Here is a 20,123-nt window from a genome sequence, read left to right as displayed (position 1 = left end):
AAAACATAAAAAGGTTTCAAAGAAGCCAAACTCTGGCTTATTTCCTTCCATATCAAAATATATGTACCCTTTCTTTCCATCTTATTAATAAATTCATAAGAAATTATTTAATTTCTAAAAAAAATATTAATGAATATGGGCCCCAAAACAAAGGTCACACACAAGAGAAATTTGTCTTTAAATTTTCAATTTTGGGCCATAGCAGAGAGAATCTTGAGTTTTAAGATCCCACAAAACTTGTAAGAAGATATGAGGCCTTGCTCTAACATTTGAAAAAATCCATCTATGCAGCCACCGAAATCATGGAAAACCACTCTAAGAAATTGACTTCTACCTCTCCCACCCCATAGATCTCCCACTGTTACCATCTCTTCTTAGATGCAAAGAGGAGCTTAACATTTCACTTGGATTTTCCTATTAAAACAGTGATTCACAACTTTCATAGGGAGAGAGTAAATGTTATAAGTTAAAGAGCCTTCTTTTCTATACTTTACTAGGTTCAAAAAAAAAACAAATTTCTTTTTATATCTCTACCTCTACGTTTGAATATTTAGATCCAAGCTGATCCATAGAAAGATAATTGACAATTAATTGTGACCCCAAAGCATTTATTTTTCCTTAGCCATGTAAATTTTACTAACCTTTGGATATTTTTATGCTTTGGGAATATATGACTAAATAAATATTGTAAATCAGGTTTTTAGGTAGCTAGTCACACAGGAGAGACAGAGGAACGAAGGGATAGAGGCCCAGGCCAGAGACCACCCAAAGAACACCCTGTTGGTAGTTAGAGAATCCCTTCTGCGTCTGCAGAGACAAAAAACAGGAGGGCCGTAATCTATAGCTAGTTTGATCTGGCCACATGCCAGAAAGTACTACCCTAGACTGCCCACTACTTCAGCTTCATTATACCATCATTATAATACCATCATTATAATACCATGTTTATACCTGGAAGTTCATGAACCTAATGATAGCAGACTGAATTCTGGGTAGCATATGTGTACTAGGCAAAGTGCTATATAGCAGCCGAGTGTCAATCAAAATGACCTCATGTACCAATCACCTAAGAACTCCTCTGTAACCACTAATCATGGCCTAATATAACACAGAGCTCCCCCTCCCCTGAGATCACAGCTCTCTCTATCTTCCTTGACTGTAACCTGTTGCTGCATCAAGGTTCATATCCATGGTTAACCAGTTTTAGCCTTGAGCTGTCTTCTATCTCAAAACTAATTCTCATAATTATCACTAAGTGGAAATTCATTTCTTCATCTATGATAAGAACCAAGACTTGTGTGTTACTGGAACTCTGCCACAATGGTAAAAAGGTCTCTCTTCTCCAGCTTCATCCTACTCTCAATCCTGCCTCTTCTCTGCCAAGCTAAGGCTTTGGGCAAGCACCAGCCTAATGCTATAAATTTATTCTTTATCTAGACTGTATTTTCACAGTGAGAAAAATATAACATTTTGGTTTGTATACCCTTAGTTGACTTTCATCCATTTAGATTCTAGATGGAAATATATGTGTTATATGCAAATATATATATTAGAAATAAAAAGTATATTTAAAAAATTGTAATATTAACAGAAGAGTTCAATGAGAAAACAACAAAAGGTAATTGATCTTTCTGTGAATTCATTTCAGTTTGGTTAATAGCTAGTGTGTAAAGACAAGGAGATACACTCATATCTATTAATTGAAAGGTGACATAAAAGTACTAGTGACAGTCACTTTGCATAACAAGACATGGCTTAGAATATTGCATTACACTTCAAAGAGACCTCAGAAATCATTTAACTCAACAATTTCCTCAGACAATTAGTTCTCAGAAGAGAATTAATTCACCTCATCCAGTGTTTCAGGGTCACCTGGTGACAAAGCTGAGAAAAAAACCTGGGTTTCTGTTTTCCAATCCAATGTGCCTTTTTTTGTTTTCCTGAAAAGTCTGATGAACATACAACAATACTTTCCATGTTATGTATTTATCTATTGTTTCATCGTAACAATTTTTGTAGATCCTATCACTGTTTTCACCTGCCTCTGAGATTCCTTTATCTCAAAGTTTTTAAGAGGCTAGCTTACATTCTGCTCCCATCTCAACTTGCTTATATTTACATTTTTGAAGCAGAAAATTCAAGCTAAACTGGAGGTAAAGTGTACACATCCTTTTAGGCATTTTCGCTAAACTTCCCACTTGTGATTCCCTTACTCTTGTCACCCAGCACCCGCCTGAATGCCATCTGATGCTCTTCAGGCCACACTCTAGGAGCCCATCATTGGTGATCTTACTTTGCTATTTATGGCCTCTGACAAATACCTGATACAACTCGCCCTGAAAACTCATTAACTCTTTTTTTTTTTTTTTTGTCAACTTTGGACTTCCTTGCATGGATGATAAGGGGTTCCAGTTAAATTATTCTTTCATTTGGAATGCTTTATAGGGGAAAGCATAAATGAAGCAGAAATGCTTTATTGCACAAAACTTTTATTGTAGGGAGCAAATTTATGATTGAAAAATGGCTTCTCTCTGGGAAATCATGAAAATCCTAACAAAGGGGCAGCTTACTGAGAGTGCAACAATAAAATATAAAACACATTATAGCTTTTTGTTTTTGACATTACTGTCGAATTTTTTCTTAATCTCATTTTATTAACAAAAACCCTTTTCAGTATTAAAACACTGGTTCTCAAACTTTAATGCGTACTTGAATTATCAGGAATCTCCATTTTAACAAGCTTTTCTAGCTCATAACTTTATTTAGAAACTTCTGTTTAAGAAACCACTGGTGGTCTATAGCCATGCTACCCTGAACAAACCTGATCTGTCTGATCTCAGAGGCTAAGCAGGGTTGGGCCTTGTTAGTACTTGGATGAGAAACCATCTAGAAAGACCAGGTGCTGTAGGCATAAAAAAAAAAAACAAAAAACAAAAAACAAGGGACTCTAAGCTGACAAGGTCCTTACAAGGAAGGGTTGCCTCACCTAAATAAATTAATAAATACATAAATACATACATACATACATAAATAAATAAATAAATAAATAAATAAATAAATAAATAAAATTAAAAATAAAAACGACTGGTATCTAGCTCAGCTCTTTAAACTAAAAGAAAACAAACAAATATTTGTCCTTTTTACTCAAGAGGTGCAGATTACTTAATTCAAGTAAAAAATGTTAATGCAACACATCACCAAAGTGTTTATTTAATAAAAAACATTTTTAATGTCATATATTAGGTTTCTAAATGGAATGCTTAAGTTAATAGGTCAATATGCTAAACCAAAAAATACTAGGTCTTTTGATAAAATTATTAAAAAATAATTTTTACTCCATTTAATGTTTTCTACTTTCTGGTTTTCTCTGGAGCACATAGTGAGGAGCACATTGATACAGGACAGGACAAATTCCCCAAGTGAGAGGAGACCAAGCCCTGCACAGAGAGAAAAGGGTTCTTTGGCAGAGAATGTAGAAAGCATTCAACACATATGTCGATGTTAGGGTCAAAAGGAAAAGTTATTAGAAAAGACAAAGCATGGTCTCCTCTCAGATGTAGAGAGTAAGCAGGACAGTGAGAGACAGAGTAAAGACTGAGAGGAACAGAGAGAAAGAGACAGAGAGACAGAGAGAAAAGGACTGAGAGTAAAGACAGTGAGAGGGATCCCCGGGAATTCAGTATCTATATCATTCTTTAGTTCCTGCGAGTTACGGTTTAAAGACTTTTTTACCCCTTTACTTTGATATGGACTAGAGTAAAAGGTGTGCTGGCATTCCCAGTCTTTAATCCATAAGAATTGACCAATTTTATTTTGTATAGGGTGCCACTTAAAGACTGTTTTCCTGTTTCCCCTTCATAGTGTGGGAGAAATGGGTTGTTAGCAATCCCAGCAGTAATCTTTCTTTGTTCTGCAGGTGTCCTCTGGCCTGGCTTCTGTGCAGATCAGCATATTTCAATCTCTGAATGTAGCTTGATTTAACTGTTCTAATTCTCTTGTCTCCTCCCTACATTACCATGAAACACCATCCTAATTAGGGTCCTCAACTCTGGGACTACCTGTAGAATACTCACATATGATGGGTTGGCACAAAAATATGCTTAGTTAGGTCACTGCAAGAGATTTAGAAACTGTGAATGGAACCACCTGTCATCATTAAAGGAAAAATGCTAATAGTACCTGCCTTTCAGACTTAATCTTTTAGGGATGATTTATCAAAATGTGTTGTTCCTTAATCTTCATCGCTTTCAGTAGGCCTAACTATAAATCTTACAGATGTGACAGTATTCATCTGTGAGTAATGCTCAAATCCTAATTTTCTGAAGAAAGAGATGCTGACAGGGCCTTTTAATTAATTTTTCTTGCCCAAGTGGAGACATAGAAGAATGAATTGCTTTATATTCTTGGTATTTCAAGGTCCTGAATACTTGGTATTTTATTTTATGTTATGTTATGTTATGTTATGATTTTATTTTATTTTAATATGCTTAGAAAGTGTGTTTACAGAGAACAATATGTGGATCCACCTGTAAATGAGCCAAACTGCAATTTTTTACAACGGGTCACACTCTGGAATGGCCTCTTGCCTTTTTACTTCATTTTAAAAAGAGAAGAACACAACAGGCTGCATCCCTTCAGGCGCTCACTGAGCAAAGCAAAGAATAAAAGGCATAACTCATAGGTTTAAAATTAGTGGTTGAACAAAACCAGAGTGGAAGTGAGAGAAAATAGTATTGAAATTGACTGCAGAGAGTCAGCTACATGAAGTGAGCTCAACATTCCACATAGTGGACTTGCAGAGACCTAGTGAGAAAGAGTGAGAAAATGTCACAGCTGATTCCAGAGCCCTTTCTTTTATGGTTGCAAAACCCTTCCCGCTCTAAAGCAACCTGACGCTTCTATTGAAATTTGAAGTTACCTCTCAGCAGCAGAGGTTTCCCACCAGTTGGTATTTTCCTTTATCATTAGTTCAGTGATCCAAATACTGCCATTGTCTTGTCCTAACAAATCAGAAGGAGCCTGCAAAGTGAAAGTGATGCTAATGTGGCACAGAGGTATGCCCTGGGCACCTGTCAAGGAAGATTCTGCACACAGTGCTAGACTCTGATACAGTTTACAAAGAAGGCTGCCCACTTAAAGGATACATCTTTCTCCAAAATATTTTTCCTAAACACTGAGTTAAGGAAAGAAGATACTTAATTGGTCATGTGGTCCATTTTTCCTGTCTTAAAAATAACTGACAACCAATCTAATTTTTTTTTAATGCTGCAAATATAACTCTACAAATTTCTCCATGGAGAAATTCTGTTTCTAACCTAGGTCCGCCATGCTATAATTCTATCTAGTTTATTATGTTCTAGTAAAGATAGAGAATACCTAATCACTGCAAATTATTTTATCAATTAAAATTTAACATGTGACTTGCTCGAAAAAATTAAATACCCTTTACTCATTTAGGTAATTTTTTAAAAGAATTCTTTATTATATTACTTTAATAAACACAAATAGGTCAATTCCGTTCTTGATTATTTCCAGGGATAATTATAAGATGTAATGTCTTCCCTTATGATAGTAAATCCCTTTGAAGCTCAACTGATCTTCACTCAACAAAAAGATTGCAAATATACTATATATTATTGATGGTAGTTCTAGTATATAATATTTAATAATATCACTAATTGTCAAAAATTATCTTCATGTTTATTGCAAAAATAAGTACATATATTATGGGTTGAATTGTGTTCACCAAAAAAAAAAAAAAAAAAAGATACTTTGAAGTCCTAATCCTCAATACCTCAGAAAGTGACTTTATTTGTCAATAGGGTTGTTGCAGATGTAATTAGTTAAAATGAGGTAATACTGTAGTAGAATATAGGAACATGACCATGTAAAGAGAAACAGAGAGAACACCATATGAATGAAAATGGCAGCAGAGATTGAAATTATGCAGCTGCAAGAGAAGAAACACCAAGGATTGATAGGCACTACCAGAAGCTAGGAAGAGGAAAGGAAGGATTCTACGGAGTCTCAGAGAAAACATATCCCTGACAACTACTTGGCTTGAGACTTCTGGCCTCCACAGTTATGAGACAATAATTTCTGTTTTAAGCCAACCAATTTGTAGTACTTTGTATGGCAGCCCTAGAAAACTAATACAACATGTACTATGTACTTTATGAGTATTAATTTTTATTTAAATATGGTAAGGATGCTGACCCTCAAATTAAGATGTGTTGGGAGATGGATGCAAAGTCACAGAACACATAACAGATGTGTTCAAACGTCTCTTGATATCTTCTTGATAGAAAGAGCAAGGAGTAAAGAGTGAATTCTAGCCTGGGACTCTAGAATGGGCACTGCCATGAGAACATCATAGTATTTCTGTGGGACTTGCTTTCCTTACTTATAGACAAGATGATGAGATTGGAACAGTTCTTTCATTCTGATACTATGTCTATTCTTAATTTCTATGTCAATTTTCATGTATTGAAATTTAAATCTCAGTCTGTTTTTTCCTTGACTTTAGGTAGATCCTGGGAAGTTGGAGAGTTAAATTAACTCTAGTGTTAGCCTAAGAAAACTATTTTAAAAAGGGGGTTATTTTATGCATTCGTAACAGACATATTCACAGTTTATCAATAATTTTATTGCCCATGACAGTTTTCTTTTGTTCATGCTGACATATAGATTAGTGATCATAAAACTATCACATCTATGCATATAGTCCTCAAATCTTCTTTAGTGCTAACTTTCTCCCAGATATGTAAATTGGACAGTGGCATTTCCAGCTTAGTATCCTTTGTCAACATCTCCAAAATTGATTTCTTTGATTTTTTAATAGCACTAACATCATGCCTGGTGGGAGCATGGTGTCATCATGGTCTCGCCCCAGAGTCAAAATCCTCTGGTTTGTCCCCCTCCTCAACATTTCCTTTCCCCTGTGACTCTTACTGACCACTCCTTTCTATTCATACTTCTATCGTTTTAGGTCACATTTACTTTACCCTTCAGTTACATTATGGTATTCCAACTTTATCTACTGATTATCTTGCATATATCTTTTCTACCTAATGCTGCTGCTGCATAACTGTCATGGAAGTTAAACTTTCATCATGTCACTTGACTAGTCGAAAACATCAGGTGCTTACCAACCACTGAATTCATTGTGCTATTTAAGATTCTACATAAAGAACCTATGCCGACTTTCTAACATAATTTAACCTACACACTGTTATTATCATTAATACTGTGCTGGTGGAAGTTTCTGTAACATGTCTCTTACTCTCTGGCACCAGCATTTTTGCTCACCCTGTTTCAATCTTCTAGAACACTTTTGCATCTCTACGGGTCAAGTCTTGTGATTCTTTCATGTTAAATCTACAATTTTAGTCCCTGTTTGAAAGCTGTTACAGATTTTTTTTTCTTAGCTCAATAGTATGTCTTCCTTCCCTTTACTCAAATAAGTCTCAATAGTAGTTCCTATTTTTTTTTTTGTATTTTGCCTTCATCTATAGACATATGTATTCTTGACATTCCATTAATAGACTGACTATAAGCCATTTAAGGGCAAAAAGTATATTTTATTCATCTCTGGTTTCTTCCAGCTCCCTGCCATGAACATGCAGTATTGGTCCTATAAGCTAAGATTTGTGACATAGAAACTCACAAAGGAAAATTTACAGGAGTCATAGCAAAAGTCCAATATCATGCAGAGATGTTCATAAAACTTTTGGGACCTGCCCTCCCCCACCAAAAAAGATGACCAACCAGCATTACACATCTATTAGATTGACTAAAAACAGCACCAAATGCTGACAAAGGATGTAAAACAATGGGAACTGTTATATATTACTGGTGGAATGCAAACTGGTGCAGCCACTTTGGATGACAGTTTAATGTTTTCTTACAAAATTAATATAATCTTACCATACAATCTGGCAATCACATCCTTTGGTATTTATAGAGACGACTTGAAAACTTATGTTCACGAAAATCCTTCACAAGGATTCATATACCAGCTTTATTCGTAATTACCAAAACCTGGTGCAATCAATATGTCTTTCAGTAGGTGAATGGATAAACTGTGGTACATCCTGACAAGAAAATATTATTCAGCTCTAAAAAGAAATGATACATCGAGGCATAAAATAACAGAGGAAACTTAAATGAATATTACCAAGTCAAAGAAACCAATCTGAAAAGGCAAAGGACTATAAAATTCCAACTTTATGACATTCTGGAAAAGGCAAAATTATGGAGGCAGTAAAAAAAAAAATTCAGTGATTGACAGAGGTGGAGATGGAGGGAGGGGTAAATAAGTGTAGAACCGAGAATTTTTAGGGCAAGGAAAATAATCTTCATGATACCGTAAGGATCATGTCATTACAGTATATATTTGTCCAAACCCTTAAAATGTATACAACTAAGAGTGAATCATAATGTAAACTATGGGCTTTGGATGCTTATGAAGTGTCTGTGTAGTTTCATCAATTGTAACAATTTACCACTGGGGTAGGGTATCTTGATAACGGCGGAGCCTATGGAGGTGTGAGGGTAGAAAGAATATGGTCAATTTCTGTACCTTCCCCTCAATTTTGCTCTGAACCCTAAATTGCTCTAAAAAAATAAAATCTTAATGAAACAAAAATAACTGTCTACAGAAATATATTACATCTATTTATATTTACTAGAAATATCCCCTCACCTTATTACTTAAATATAAATTTCTTATTTCCAAACCTCTACTGCCTAGGCTAAGAGCATATAGCTCTGTAGCTAAAGAAAATGCTCTCCTTAAGCATGAAATGCCATGCTAATCTTGCAAAGAGACAATTACATCTAAGTATATTCTTTTACTTCCTCAGAGGTAATCCTGGTATGTGTCAAACTATCCACAAGGTTTTTGATTCAAGAATATATTTTTAAAAACTGTTAAATCATATTAATCAGGAAAAAATGCAAAGATAATGGGAACTAACATTAGTTTGTGATAGGTACCTTAAATTCAGAATCTCATTTAATCTCCAAAATCACCTAGTGAGTTTATTTTCACCTTGCAAAATAAAAAATGGTAAACAGAGGGGGCCTCAGAGACAAATTCCGTGTCATGCTCAATTAGCTTCAAACCCATTTATGACCCTAAGTCCATGTTCATAACATTACATCACTCTAGCTTCCAGAAAGTAAAAAAGAAAATAGGCAGCCATAACGGTCACGGTCATGAAAACAAGAATCAATTCTATGGTGCTAAATAGACATGAAAGATATCTGAGCTACATAATTTTGTGGTTATCATTTTGTAAATTTATTGCATTTTTAATTTTTAATATTCAGAAGGTGGTTAACTTCACCCATTCTTATTTTTCTGTGATATTGAAGTTCAGTTAACTGATATAATATAATGAGGCTAAAAATAGTTTTGTAGTATTATCATTTAAATTGGAAAAAAAGTGGTGGGCAAAAACAATTAACTATATTACCTTAGCCTTATCCTAGGCTAAGGATATAGAAAACTTCTGAAAGTTATGATAGTAAATTCTCTTTATGTCCTCTCTTTCTGCCAGACTATTTTGTTTTTTAAAAATTTTTTCCTAGACAAAAAAAAAACTAAAATTATTTTTAAAATGTGATCTTCGATTTTGTACAGTTGTAGTCAAATTTTAAAGTTTGTATATGAATAAAGTTCTGTTGGAGTCTGTGTTCTTTTTTTAATACAAAAATAGGCTGATAATTTTTATTTGTTACTCATAATTTTCTGATTCTGTCATCCTTAGTTTTAGTTTTTCATTAAGGAAATTTAAAGTTAAATCATGGCTTTGAACTGCTCTTTGCTGACTTTTTATTGGCTTTTTAAAGACTAAAATAGACTCATAAAATGCTATAAAACCCCAAAATAATAAAAATTGAGTCAATTAAATCCTATGTTAAATTCAGAATCATGGAACATGGATCTCCTGTACAATATTTACAGTGAGAGTGTTAAATAAGTTGGTATTCAGTTTGCTTTAACATTCGTGTTCACCTGAATTAAATTTAAGGAGTTCTGGAAGGCTTGTTTCCTTCTAGAAGGGCTTTTTGTCTCAGATTTTAGCTTAGTTATGTCTCAAAAAGAGTCACATATCTCCATCTGGTGGTCAAGTCATAAATTGCTTTTTCAAGATGTCCTGATTTTGTATTGTTTCAAATATCCATTTTTAGTTAATATCATAATCATATTGAAAATTTGTTTCTTAAGGTTTATGTTACAGTAAATGGTACTCAAATAATTAGAGGCCTTTAGAAAGTTAAGCATTGTCTCATCTGTTTCTTAAAGTCATTAATAATCATAAAACATAAATCCATTTTTATGGCCACTGAAAATGCCATTTCCCCCTATCCCCTGAAGAGAAAAAAAGAGTTTCTTTTGAATTATTTGATTTTTTTTCTAATACCATTTCACAGTAATGTATGAACAACTCTTCTTGAAATTTGATTTTATCAGCCAATGATTAAATATTTATTTAGTAAGAAACAAGGTCAAAAACTTATTTAAACCCAAAATATGTTATTTCTTTCATTTTTTCACAATTTACAAGATTCAGTCATTTATTACAGAAATATTTTTATTTTAGATTTTGGCCAGTTTTCCTCTTTAAGAATTAATACTGATATTTATTTAACATACATAAAATTGGAATGATCATAACTTTTTTCCTCATATCTTAGTTGTGAAATCTGCAAATATATAATTTTACTGTCATTTTTTATTTAACTCAATTTATAATAAACTTTTCTACAGTCATTAAACATCTTCTCCCAAAATCATGTCTGTGCTAACCGTAGACCCGCTTTCATTTTGACCTTTTCAAAATGATAGCTGAAATTCATATATGATGAAATAATTAGCCCTATGTTAGAATAGATTCTTTTTTTGTTGTTGTTAAATTGAACCATCTAATTAAAAGAGCAATTTTTTCTTAATGCACATCGATTGAAATTAGTATTGAGAAGCTGATTGTCTAACAAGAATTTGATTAGATGTTGTATATTATGGCTAAATTATTTATCTTGATATGTTGATATTTATGAAGACTTATATGATTATAATCTGGCATTTTATTTTATTGAATTTTTACTTTTATTTGATATTTATTTTATTTTTTATTTGATATGTCCCATCTGTGTCCCATTTGGGGTGTATATCAACCATCATTACCTAATTACCACCTTGTATTAGAAGAATAGTTCCACCATTGTTAACATTCTATACATCAAATACTATAAAATTATAACCTTGCAATTGGTTGTTTTGGTTCACTCATTCTTTTGATTCACATGAAGCACTCTCTAGCTTTGTTCACTGTGTAGCAAATTCTAACTTTGAAGAAATAAAGAAAAAATATTAAAATAAGAAATCAACTATTTTCCAGAATAATGATACATCAATATAATTGAAAAGTAAACACCCTTTTCCTTTTCAGAGGCGAGCTGCTGATAATTTGAGAAGACATCACCAGTATCAAGTAAGTTATTCTATATTGAAATTTGTATTAAAATAAAGTGCAGTCCTCTCTTCATAATTGACTCAAGAAAGAAATTTTATTTATTCATTGACTATCAATTCTGTTGTTTCACAATGCCTCAGGAAGTTATGAGGAACCTGGTGAAGCGATATGTTGCTGCAATGATTAGAGATGCCAAAACCGAAGAAGGGCTTACTGAAGAGAACTTTAAGGTAACCATTTTCCCTTCACAATGAAATCACCAAGAAGCAGATTCTGCAGAGCATGGAACCTGACACAACACGTTTAAAACCAGAGATGGAGAAGGGATTAAGGAGTACAAATTGGTAGTTATGCAATAGTCAAGAGGATGTGAAGTACAGCATAAAAAATATGGTTAATAATATTGTAATAATTATACATAGTACCAGGTAGGTAGTAGACTGTGGAGGAATCACTTCATAAACTATATGAACATATAACCACTATATTGTACTCCTGAAACTAATATAAAATAATTTTCAATGTCATCTTTAATTGAAAATCAATCATTCAATCAATCAATCAATAACAGCTGGAAACTCAGCTGTGTGTTCCAACAAGCCTGTGTGTCTTCTGATTTTTAAATTAATGCTCTATTAAATTATTGAAAAAAGTGATGACATTCCTTCTCAAATACATTGTTTTCAAACACTTAATTTGAAATATCGAGAGGATTTGTTTGGAGACAGAGAAAATTTTAGGGCCTGGTAGAATTCTGACTTGCTGATCTCAGCAACATTCTACAGAGTAAGCTTTAGTTTTTGAAATTTCAATCTGATGTCTAATCCTGAAATATCAAGTAACCAATATCTCAAAAAAAAAGATGTTTTAACTGCATTTTGCACACCTTTGATAGCAGGTTTGAGCTTAATTGTAACTTATAAACTTAGTCTTTGCCCTTGAGTTTTTTTTTTATATTATTCTATCAGAGGAGATAGGTGAAATACATGAAAAATTATATATATGTGCTCATTTCTTGTGTATAAGATACCTATTATTATGAATGAGCTTTTAGATATTTTGGAAGAACAAGTAAAGTCAATAAAATCTTATAGGCAAAAAACAAAGACAAAATTCCTACAGCAGACCTTATAACAGAGAAAATCATCAGATCTGACAGGCAACAAAGGTAAGCAGCCAATTCATTAAGAAAATAGATATATTGCAAAACTTAAAGCACAGATTGAAAGTTGTCTAGAACCTAAAATGTTCTTTGAGGCCATGACATCCAAATTTTGGAGTTAAATGATTCATGGTGCTTTGTGAGATAGGTTGGAGGCAGAAAACTACCTCAAAGGCTGCCATCAGGTTAGGACTGAGAATTCAGATGTCCAAAAAGAGGAGAGAAAAAGGATGAGTCTCAGAAATGTTGTCCGATTTGAGGCAATTTGAAGGATTAAATGGCTGACCCAGTTGATGGGGTGAAATTAACTCCTAGACAGTAAGCAATGAAATGTCAACTCAGAAGGGTGGACTCCATTTTAATTGTTTTGTTATAAACGTCCCTTTATATAGCAAAATGTGCCTATATTAAAAATCTTTACAAAATGCATTCCTGAGAGAGTGTGAGGTGACTTGAGAGAAGACAAATATTGTAAAACGAAGTATTTGAAACTGTAGTCCCCCCAGAAACCTAATATAGTCTCAATAACACCATTGTGGAAAAGAAAACTCTTCCTGTTTCTTATCTCATCATCCTTAAGAAGTCTTCTTATTACTGTGGAACTCCAGTAGGAAAATTAGTAGACATCACAGTGATACAGGGTGGAAAAACTGAAATTCTTGACGAAACCTCAGCAGAATGGAATCCTAACTCCTAAAAATGAGTGAAAACACAACGAACCTATATATGAAATGAGCAAATGCTGTTTCCTAATGTTTCTTTGTTTAAGTCACAAACTAATTTCATCATTTTAAATTTCACTTAGGAACTAAAGCAAGACATTTCTAGTTTTCGCTTTGAAGTCCTGGGGTTGCTAAAAGGAAGCAAACTCTCTACAGGACAGTCTGCTCAGGCCATGAAAGACTTTCCTAATCCAGCAGACTCAGATGAAAAGAGCGATAATGAAGGTAGCAGCAAAGACAAGAAGAAGAACTTCAGCCTTTTTGATTTAACTGCTCTGATTCACCCGCGATCAGCAGCAATTGCCGCAGAAAGACACAACATAAGCAACGGCTCTGTGCTGGTGGTACAGGAGCCCCTGCGGGAGAAGCAGAGAAAAATGAATTTTGTGACAGATATAAAAACCTTTGGTTTATTTCATAGACGATCAAAACAAAACGCTGTTGAGCAAAATGCAAATCAAATCTTCTCTGTTTCAGAAGAGGTTGCTCGTCAACAAGCTGAGGCAGCTCTGGAGAGAAATATTCAACTGGAATCTCGAGGATTAGCTTCAAGGGGCGACCTGAGCATCCCCGGGCTCAGTGAACAGTGCATACTCGTAGACCATCGGGAAAGGAACACGGACAGTCTGGGTTTACAGGTGGGCAAGAGAATGTGTTCATTCAAGTCAGAGAGGGTGGTAGTGGAGGACACTGTTCCAATAATACCAAAGGAGAAGCACGCAAAGGAAGAAGACTCTAGTACAGATTATGATGTAACCCTAAAAGACACAGTCACCCACGAAGATTATGTGACCACACGATTATGATACTTGAAGGAGAAAGCGTTTATCATACATATTTCCCATAATGCTCTGAGTTGGGCGTATGTGTGTGGGGGGGATGCTTAGGAGTAAATTACAAATGCTAACTTACACTTTGTAGCATTTATGTGGCACAATAATGTGTAACACTTTTAAAAAAGGCAAAGTCTGTCAAAAATCCTTGGTTTGTAGCCCGCTTTGGCTTTCACAATTTGTTTTACAATTATTTTTGTTAATAAATAAACACACCTTGTATTCTTGTACTGTTGCAGTAACCCACAGGAAATTTTAGCTATCTTTTTTTCAATTAAAACAAATGCAACTTACTTCATGTGGTAGTTGACTCCCATAATAGATATTTTTATATGCAAAAATCAATGTAGCTGATACATTAGAGCTTTTCACGAATTTTTAGGGTCTCTAGAGATGGGTACTCCTCAAGGACTTTACGCTCAGCCCTACAGTTTAGATTTAAAACACAAATATTAGCAAATTATTTCTTAAGAACCTTTCAATAATAATAGTATACAATTAAAGCAAGCAAGTTTTCTCATAGGGTCATGATCAAACTTTCTTAAAAAGAAAGTCAGGTAGGTATACTTAGTAGAGTTTTAGTTTGTACAGTTTTTCCTTTCATAAAGTAAAGAAATGTTTGTCCTGATAAATTTAGATAATTGATAATTTTTTTAAGATTTGTTAGAAAAAAATTTTACTTCTAGTGTTTTTTTTAAACATCTTTTTTAAGTTCAACTGCTGATCAGTACAAATATGACACTTTATGAATAACTGGATTTCAAAAAGGTTGCAAACTTTCTCAGTGCCAGAAAAGAATCACAGTAAATTAGAATAGTTAAAGAAACTTAAACAAAGCAGGATGATTGCATGCACCTAATATTGAGGTGAGAATTAATTCATTCTAACAATCTTAAATCTAAGAAAAATTAAATTCTATTTTCAATCAGCGCAATATTGTTGTTAATCAAAAGAAGTGCAAGAACCTAGTAGTTTTCTTTTCTTTTCCCCAGTAACTGATATATATTTCTTTAAAGTTAAAATTACCCAAAATAATTATTAATTTTAGCAATAAATGTAGAAATAGTTTTCTCCGTAGGGACAATATCTTTAATTGCTTGTTTCATTTGTAGTTTTCAAGGTAATTTAGCATATATTACATTCCTTCACTGAACTACTAAAAGGAAAGTGTTTCCACTGATATAAAGTGTTTACCTGATATAAAACAGGTACTGGCAACTTTTTAGTTTAAATTGTATAACTTGTGTCTGTTTATGCCACCATGGAAATAAAGTTTCCTCACTACATACAATTAGCATTTATTTCAAATCAGTAGAAAAGTGGTTTGTTTTACTTCAAAAATTATGTCCATGAACTAGACAAATTTTATGATTTAGCATTAACCAAAAACTGCATAGTACTACAAAACTGTTTCTCATTATCATACATCAAAAATAAGGAATAATAGTAATAACAGTGCCAGCCACTCTTTAATGTGCTATGCATGTATTAACACATATGTACTGCTCATAACAATACTCTGAGGTAGCTACTATTCTTATCCCCATGTTATAGATGAAGAAACGGAGGCAAATACTAAGGTTCACAGTATGTGATGGAGCTATGCCCTTAAACACCCCTCGGATGATTAAAACAAGCAAAAATATGTGTACATAATAATTATGGGATTTAGTTGAATGAAGGAGTGCTACTTCTGAAATGCTATGTTCTGAGAGAGAATAAGTTTGATAAACTCCATAAATTTGTGCCCCTTCTTGTACAGCAAAAGGAATATACAAAAGTAAAAATGTAAATATTTATTTAGACTCCGTTACATTATAGAAGTTAGTTTTAAAAACATTTGTTTTGTAATATCAGAATTCAACTTGAAATACTAGATTTTAGTCTTCAGAAAAGTTGGGGGCACTGATATACTTCTCACTTTTAAATCTGGTTTTGTCCTACGGATTTAGGGATGAGCCAGGTGAATTTGGAGAAAATAATAAGCCTAATTAACATTCTTCTCTCTTCAAGCACACCTTTATCTCAAGTAAGTTAGGACCCAAAATAACACTCTGAGGTAGCTAAAATACCCAAATTGTTCTAAATCACACATATGGTACTAGGGGAATTATAATATTTGGGATATTTTGCAATAATTCCTTTTTGTTGTCTCTGTTTTTTTGTTTTGTTTTGTTTTGTTCCCCAAAGATTATATACATCACCTATTACACATACTCTACCAGAACCTAATGTAACATTTCCTCTGTTCCTTCAAATAGCACCAACAACAATAAGGGCAACCCAAAATTTTTTTCCCAGTAGCTTATTTATATCTGGGGTTAGGGTGCTGAAATTTTACAGGTGAGTGTGGTGACCACAAATGAATTTACTTGGAGCCAGTAACATCTTGCTTTTCGGTGTTCTGGAAATGAGGTTTCTAACAATCCTCAGATGTCACTGATGTATACATTTATAAATTTAAACAAAGTATTGGATATTGTTAGTATCAGATGTTATAGAATTAAATATTATTCTAAATATGTAGTGATATTAAGTATCACTAAGAAAGATGAACGGTGGAGAAAAATAAGAAAACAAAGAACAAAAAGATTATAAGTGTGAGGTCTTTAAATGAGTAATTTGGGATTTCTTTCCATTTTTTCATATTTCTAATAATAACAATTTCTAAACAACAAAGATAGGTTTGACATCACTTCTTTGCATAAATAACGCTTCTTGTGTTTCACACTCTCTTGATCCTATTGTTGCTCACCTTTATTATTTATTTATTTGTTTATTTTTGGCAGAGTTGGGCAAAAGAATGTTTAGAAATTGAGTTTAACTTTAATAGAATTAGATTAAATTCACAGCATTTTATTTATCATAGATACACTTAAAAAAAACATTTATAAGAAAGAATTCTATAATGATGTACCTTACTGTTTGTGATAGATGTAATCCTAAAAATATTCATGTAAATAAATGTCTATTAACTTTAGTAGGGAAACTGGCTCTGTAAATGGAAAAAAAGAAAAAAAAGAAAAAGTACTGAATTATTTTGTAAAATGAGGAAATATTTTTCAAAGTGATAATCATCCTCAAAATGTTAACTGTTTCATAAGTTGGATATTTTTTTTTAAATCAGATGTTTCCTGGTTGGCAATTAAAATACTGTAAATCATGCTCACTTTTTTGCCTTGGGAAATCAAATACACAAACCCAATCAATAAAATTTCTTGAATGACTGTTGGCGTATAAAGACAAAATTATGAAGAGTTAAGGGTGGTAAGCTTATTATATTATTCTCAAAGAGGCGGTAAATTTCCCATCCAAAGTGAAAGATAACCAGTGGTATAAAAATGCACTCTTCCAATAATATTTAATAATTCTTGATAATTCTGGGATTTAGTCAAGGGAATGATTGTCTAGTCCCATGACATTTTGTTGAAGAGCAGACATCAAGTACTGAAATCTGTCTGTTCTCAGTCACTGTGAATTGTGTTTGCAGCAGAATGTTCTACACTCTACAGAGCTGTCAGTACCCTTAAAAATCAGCCTACCCAAAATAATCTATATATCTCTGTAAATATGTTTACAATGACCCAAACTTTAAAAGAGCCAAATTTATTAGTATATTTCACTATTTTAAAATTATGTATCTAGTTTACCATTATTATATCTTTTTTCTTGTCTTATATTCTCCAAAATTCAGACCTGCTGGGAATCATAGAATTTAAAAATTAAATATCTCCAGTCTCCTTAAATTCAACTTCAAAAATATATTGCATGATATATTGCAATGAATTCTGTTTATATAGTGTTGTCATATGATTTTAAAAATTAGAATTGTTTTAAGTTAAGTTCTTCATAAATACCTGGAGAAACTAGTCCATGGGGCATTTACAGAAATTATCCAAATATACCCAGCCACTGAGTGGTCGAATTGGATATTAAAGAAAAAACTCTTCATCTAGATATTTGTGTGACACATTAGGCAACAAATGTCTTGGTTAATGAATTTTTATTTTTGTAGAATTTTGTCTTCTTTACCTTAAATCTAGTAAAATATATTTATAGTTATTCAAACTTTCTACAGCTAAAATCAGAATTCGTATCACATTACCTATTTCCCCTATAAAATTGTGTTCACAGATTTTTTTAAGCTTGTTTCTTATCTTTTTCTCATCTTCATTTTTACTGTAGATATTTTGACAATTCTTTATGTATGCTGGTAATGATAAAATGTATTAAATAATATTAAGGCTATTCAACTGAAAAATGATAGAGTTGAAAAATATGAAGCTGAATCAAGATTGAGACCATAGTACCATGCCAGATATCGCTATGCTGTCACTGAGCTGACAAACAGTGAAGCTGTTTCTGCTAACAAAATTCTCCAGTAGCAAAACTATCAGTTTTTTCTACTACTATCCAATATGGATATTAAGCACTTGAAAAGTGGCTCTTAGTGTAAAACACATGCTGGATTTCAAAACTAAATATGAAAACTATGTAAAATATCTCATATATTTTAGTGATTGCATATTCAAATAATACTTTGGATAAATTGGGTTAAAATATACTAATTATATTAGTTTCATATTTCTTTTTACTTTTTAATGTAGCTACTAGAAAATTTAAGAATATATATGTAGCTTGCATTTGTAATTTGCAGTACAATTTCTAAGGACAGTGGTGCTCTGGAGGATCTGTACTTGTTTCAATTTATGTATTTCCACCATTTGACTTTTATAAGTAAAACTTATATATACTACTCAAAACATATTGATGCGGCTCAACTAAAATTTGCCATCTCTCCTTGATTCCCAATTTCCTAATGGAATCACAGTTAGCAATTTGCTGTATTTCATGTTTTCCCTTGCCTTTGCAAATTTAAATGTAAAAATGTATGTGTATATTTAGATTATAGCTTTTATTGTTTTTTTTTTTTAAATCAAGAAAAGGATTATACTATACCTATAACTCAGTGCTTTGTTTATTTTCTTTAGAACAGGGCATCCTAGAAACCTTTTTAAAGAGTCATTTAATATAATAGAGCCATTTAAATTGATTCAAAAATTTTTCTTCATTTGTTGTTTTACCTATTAAAATATATTCATATGCTACTTTCGAAACCACTATGGAAGGGCTACTTATTGAACAAAACATAAGATTTTTATTGTACTAGCATCATTTCTCAGCCTTATTCTTTCAAACACACTAAACCGGTCATTCTGGAGTTCTTTTAAATATTTAAGACAATATTTCTCTTTCTTCAACATTTACAAATACTGTTCCTCCAGTCTTGGATCATAATTGAACTAAACATTTTATTACTTTAAAGAATTTTCTTTAATTTGGGATTTTAATTAATCCTAATTGATCTGTTTTTATGGCTTTCTTTAGATCTAATTGTTTTAGCAAATATCTTTTTTCTTAAAGATTATCTTTTCCGGAGCTTATGCTGGGAAAAGAGGTTATCTATATTGATTTCCTCTCTGGGTATCAATGTGTTTAGAGAAATTTAATTTAGTCCCAGGAAATAACTCATTGTGTTGCTTCAGCATTCAGAATGCAGAATGCCCTGTAGTCTGGAGGAAGGTAGGAAGCTAGCATCTTTTCATAGCTGCTGTGTAGTTGCTGTAAATTGGACATTTCACTCATTTAGATTTTATTGGCAGACACTTAAAGTTTCTGGATAAATATGTCCATCTAGTTCTAAAATACTGAACTATGCTAAATCACCTTTCTAAAGTTATAAGCACTAAACAAATAGAAAACTGGAAATGTAGAAAAATTAAAAGGACCATTAAATATTCTGTAAATAGTTATTTAAACTTGTTTTTTTTTTTAAATTTTGAGATCATTATAGAGTCATATGCAGTTGTAAGAATAATACAAAGATATTTCATTTACCAATTTTTCCCAATGTGAACATTTT

General features: G+C 32.7%; 1 protein-coding gene across 2 annotated transcripts in view; it reads left to right on the top strand.

Annotated features, from left to right (window-relative positions):
- The window catches only part of TRPC4 (transient receptor potential cation channel subfamily C member 4), a 206,084-nt gene extending 187,849 nt beyond the window's left edge, over positions 1-18,235 (top strand). Inside the window, exons 9-11 of one of the 2 annotated variants that reach the window (XM_016123469.2) lie at positions 11,460-11,501; positions 11,624-11,713; positions 13,451-18,235. In XM_016123469.2, coding sequence (XP_015978955.1) covers positions 11,460-11,501; positions 11,624-11,713; positions 13,451-14,173 — 855 coding nt within the window. In that variant the 3' untranslated portion in view covers positions 14,174-18,235. The remainder of the gene's footprint in view (positions 1-11,459; positions 11,502-11,623; positions 11,714-13,450) is intronic. The other variant, XM_016123470.2, reaches the window with a different exon arrangement.
- Positions 18,236-20,123: the final 1,888 nt, after the last annotated feature.

Source organism: Rousettus aegyptiacus, unplaced genomic scaffold (genome assembly GCF_014176215.1).
Source record: "Rousettus aegyptiacus isolate mRouAeg1 unplaced genomic scaffold, mRouAeg1.p scaffold_m13_p_11, whole genome shotgun sequence".
Classification (NCBI taxonomy): Eukaryota; Metazoa; Chordata; class Mammalia; order Chiroptera; family Pteropodidae; genus Rousettus; species Rousettus aegyptiacus.
This window is presented reverse-complemented; position numbering and strand designations above follow the sequence as displayed.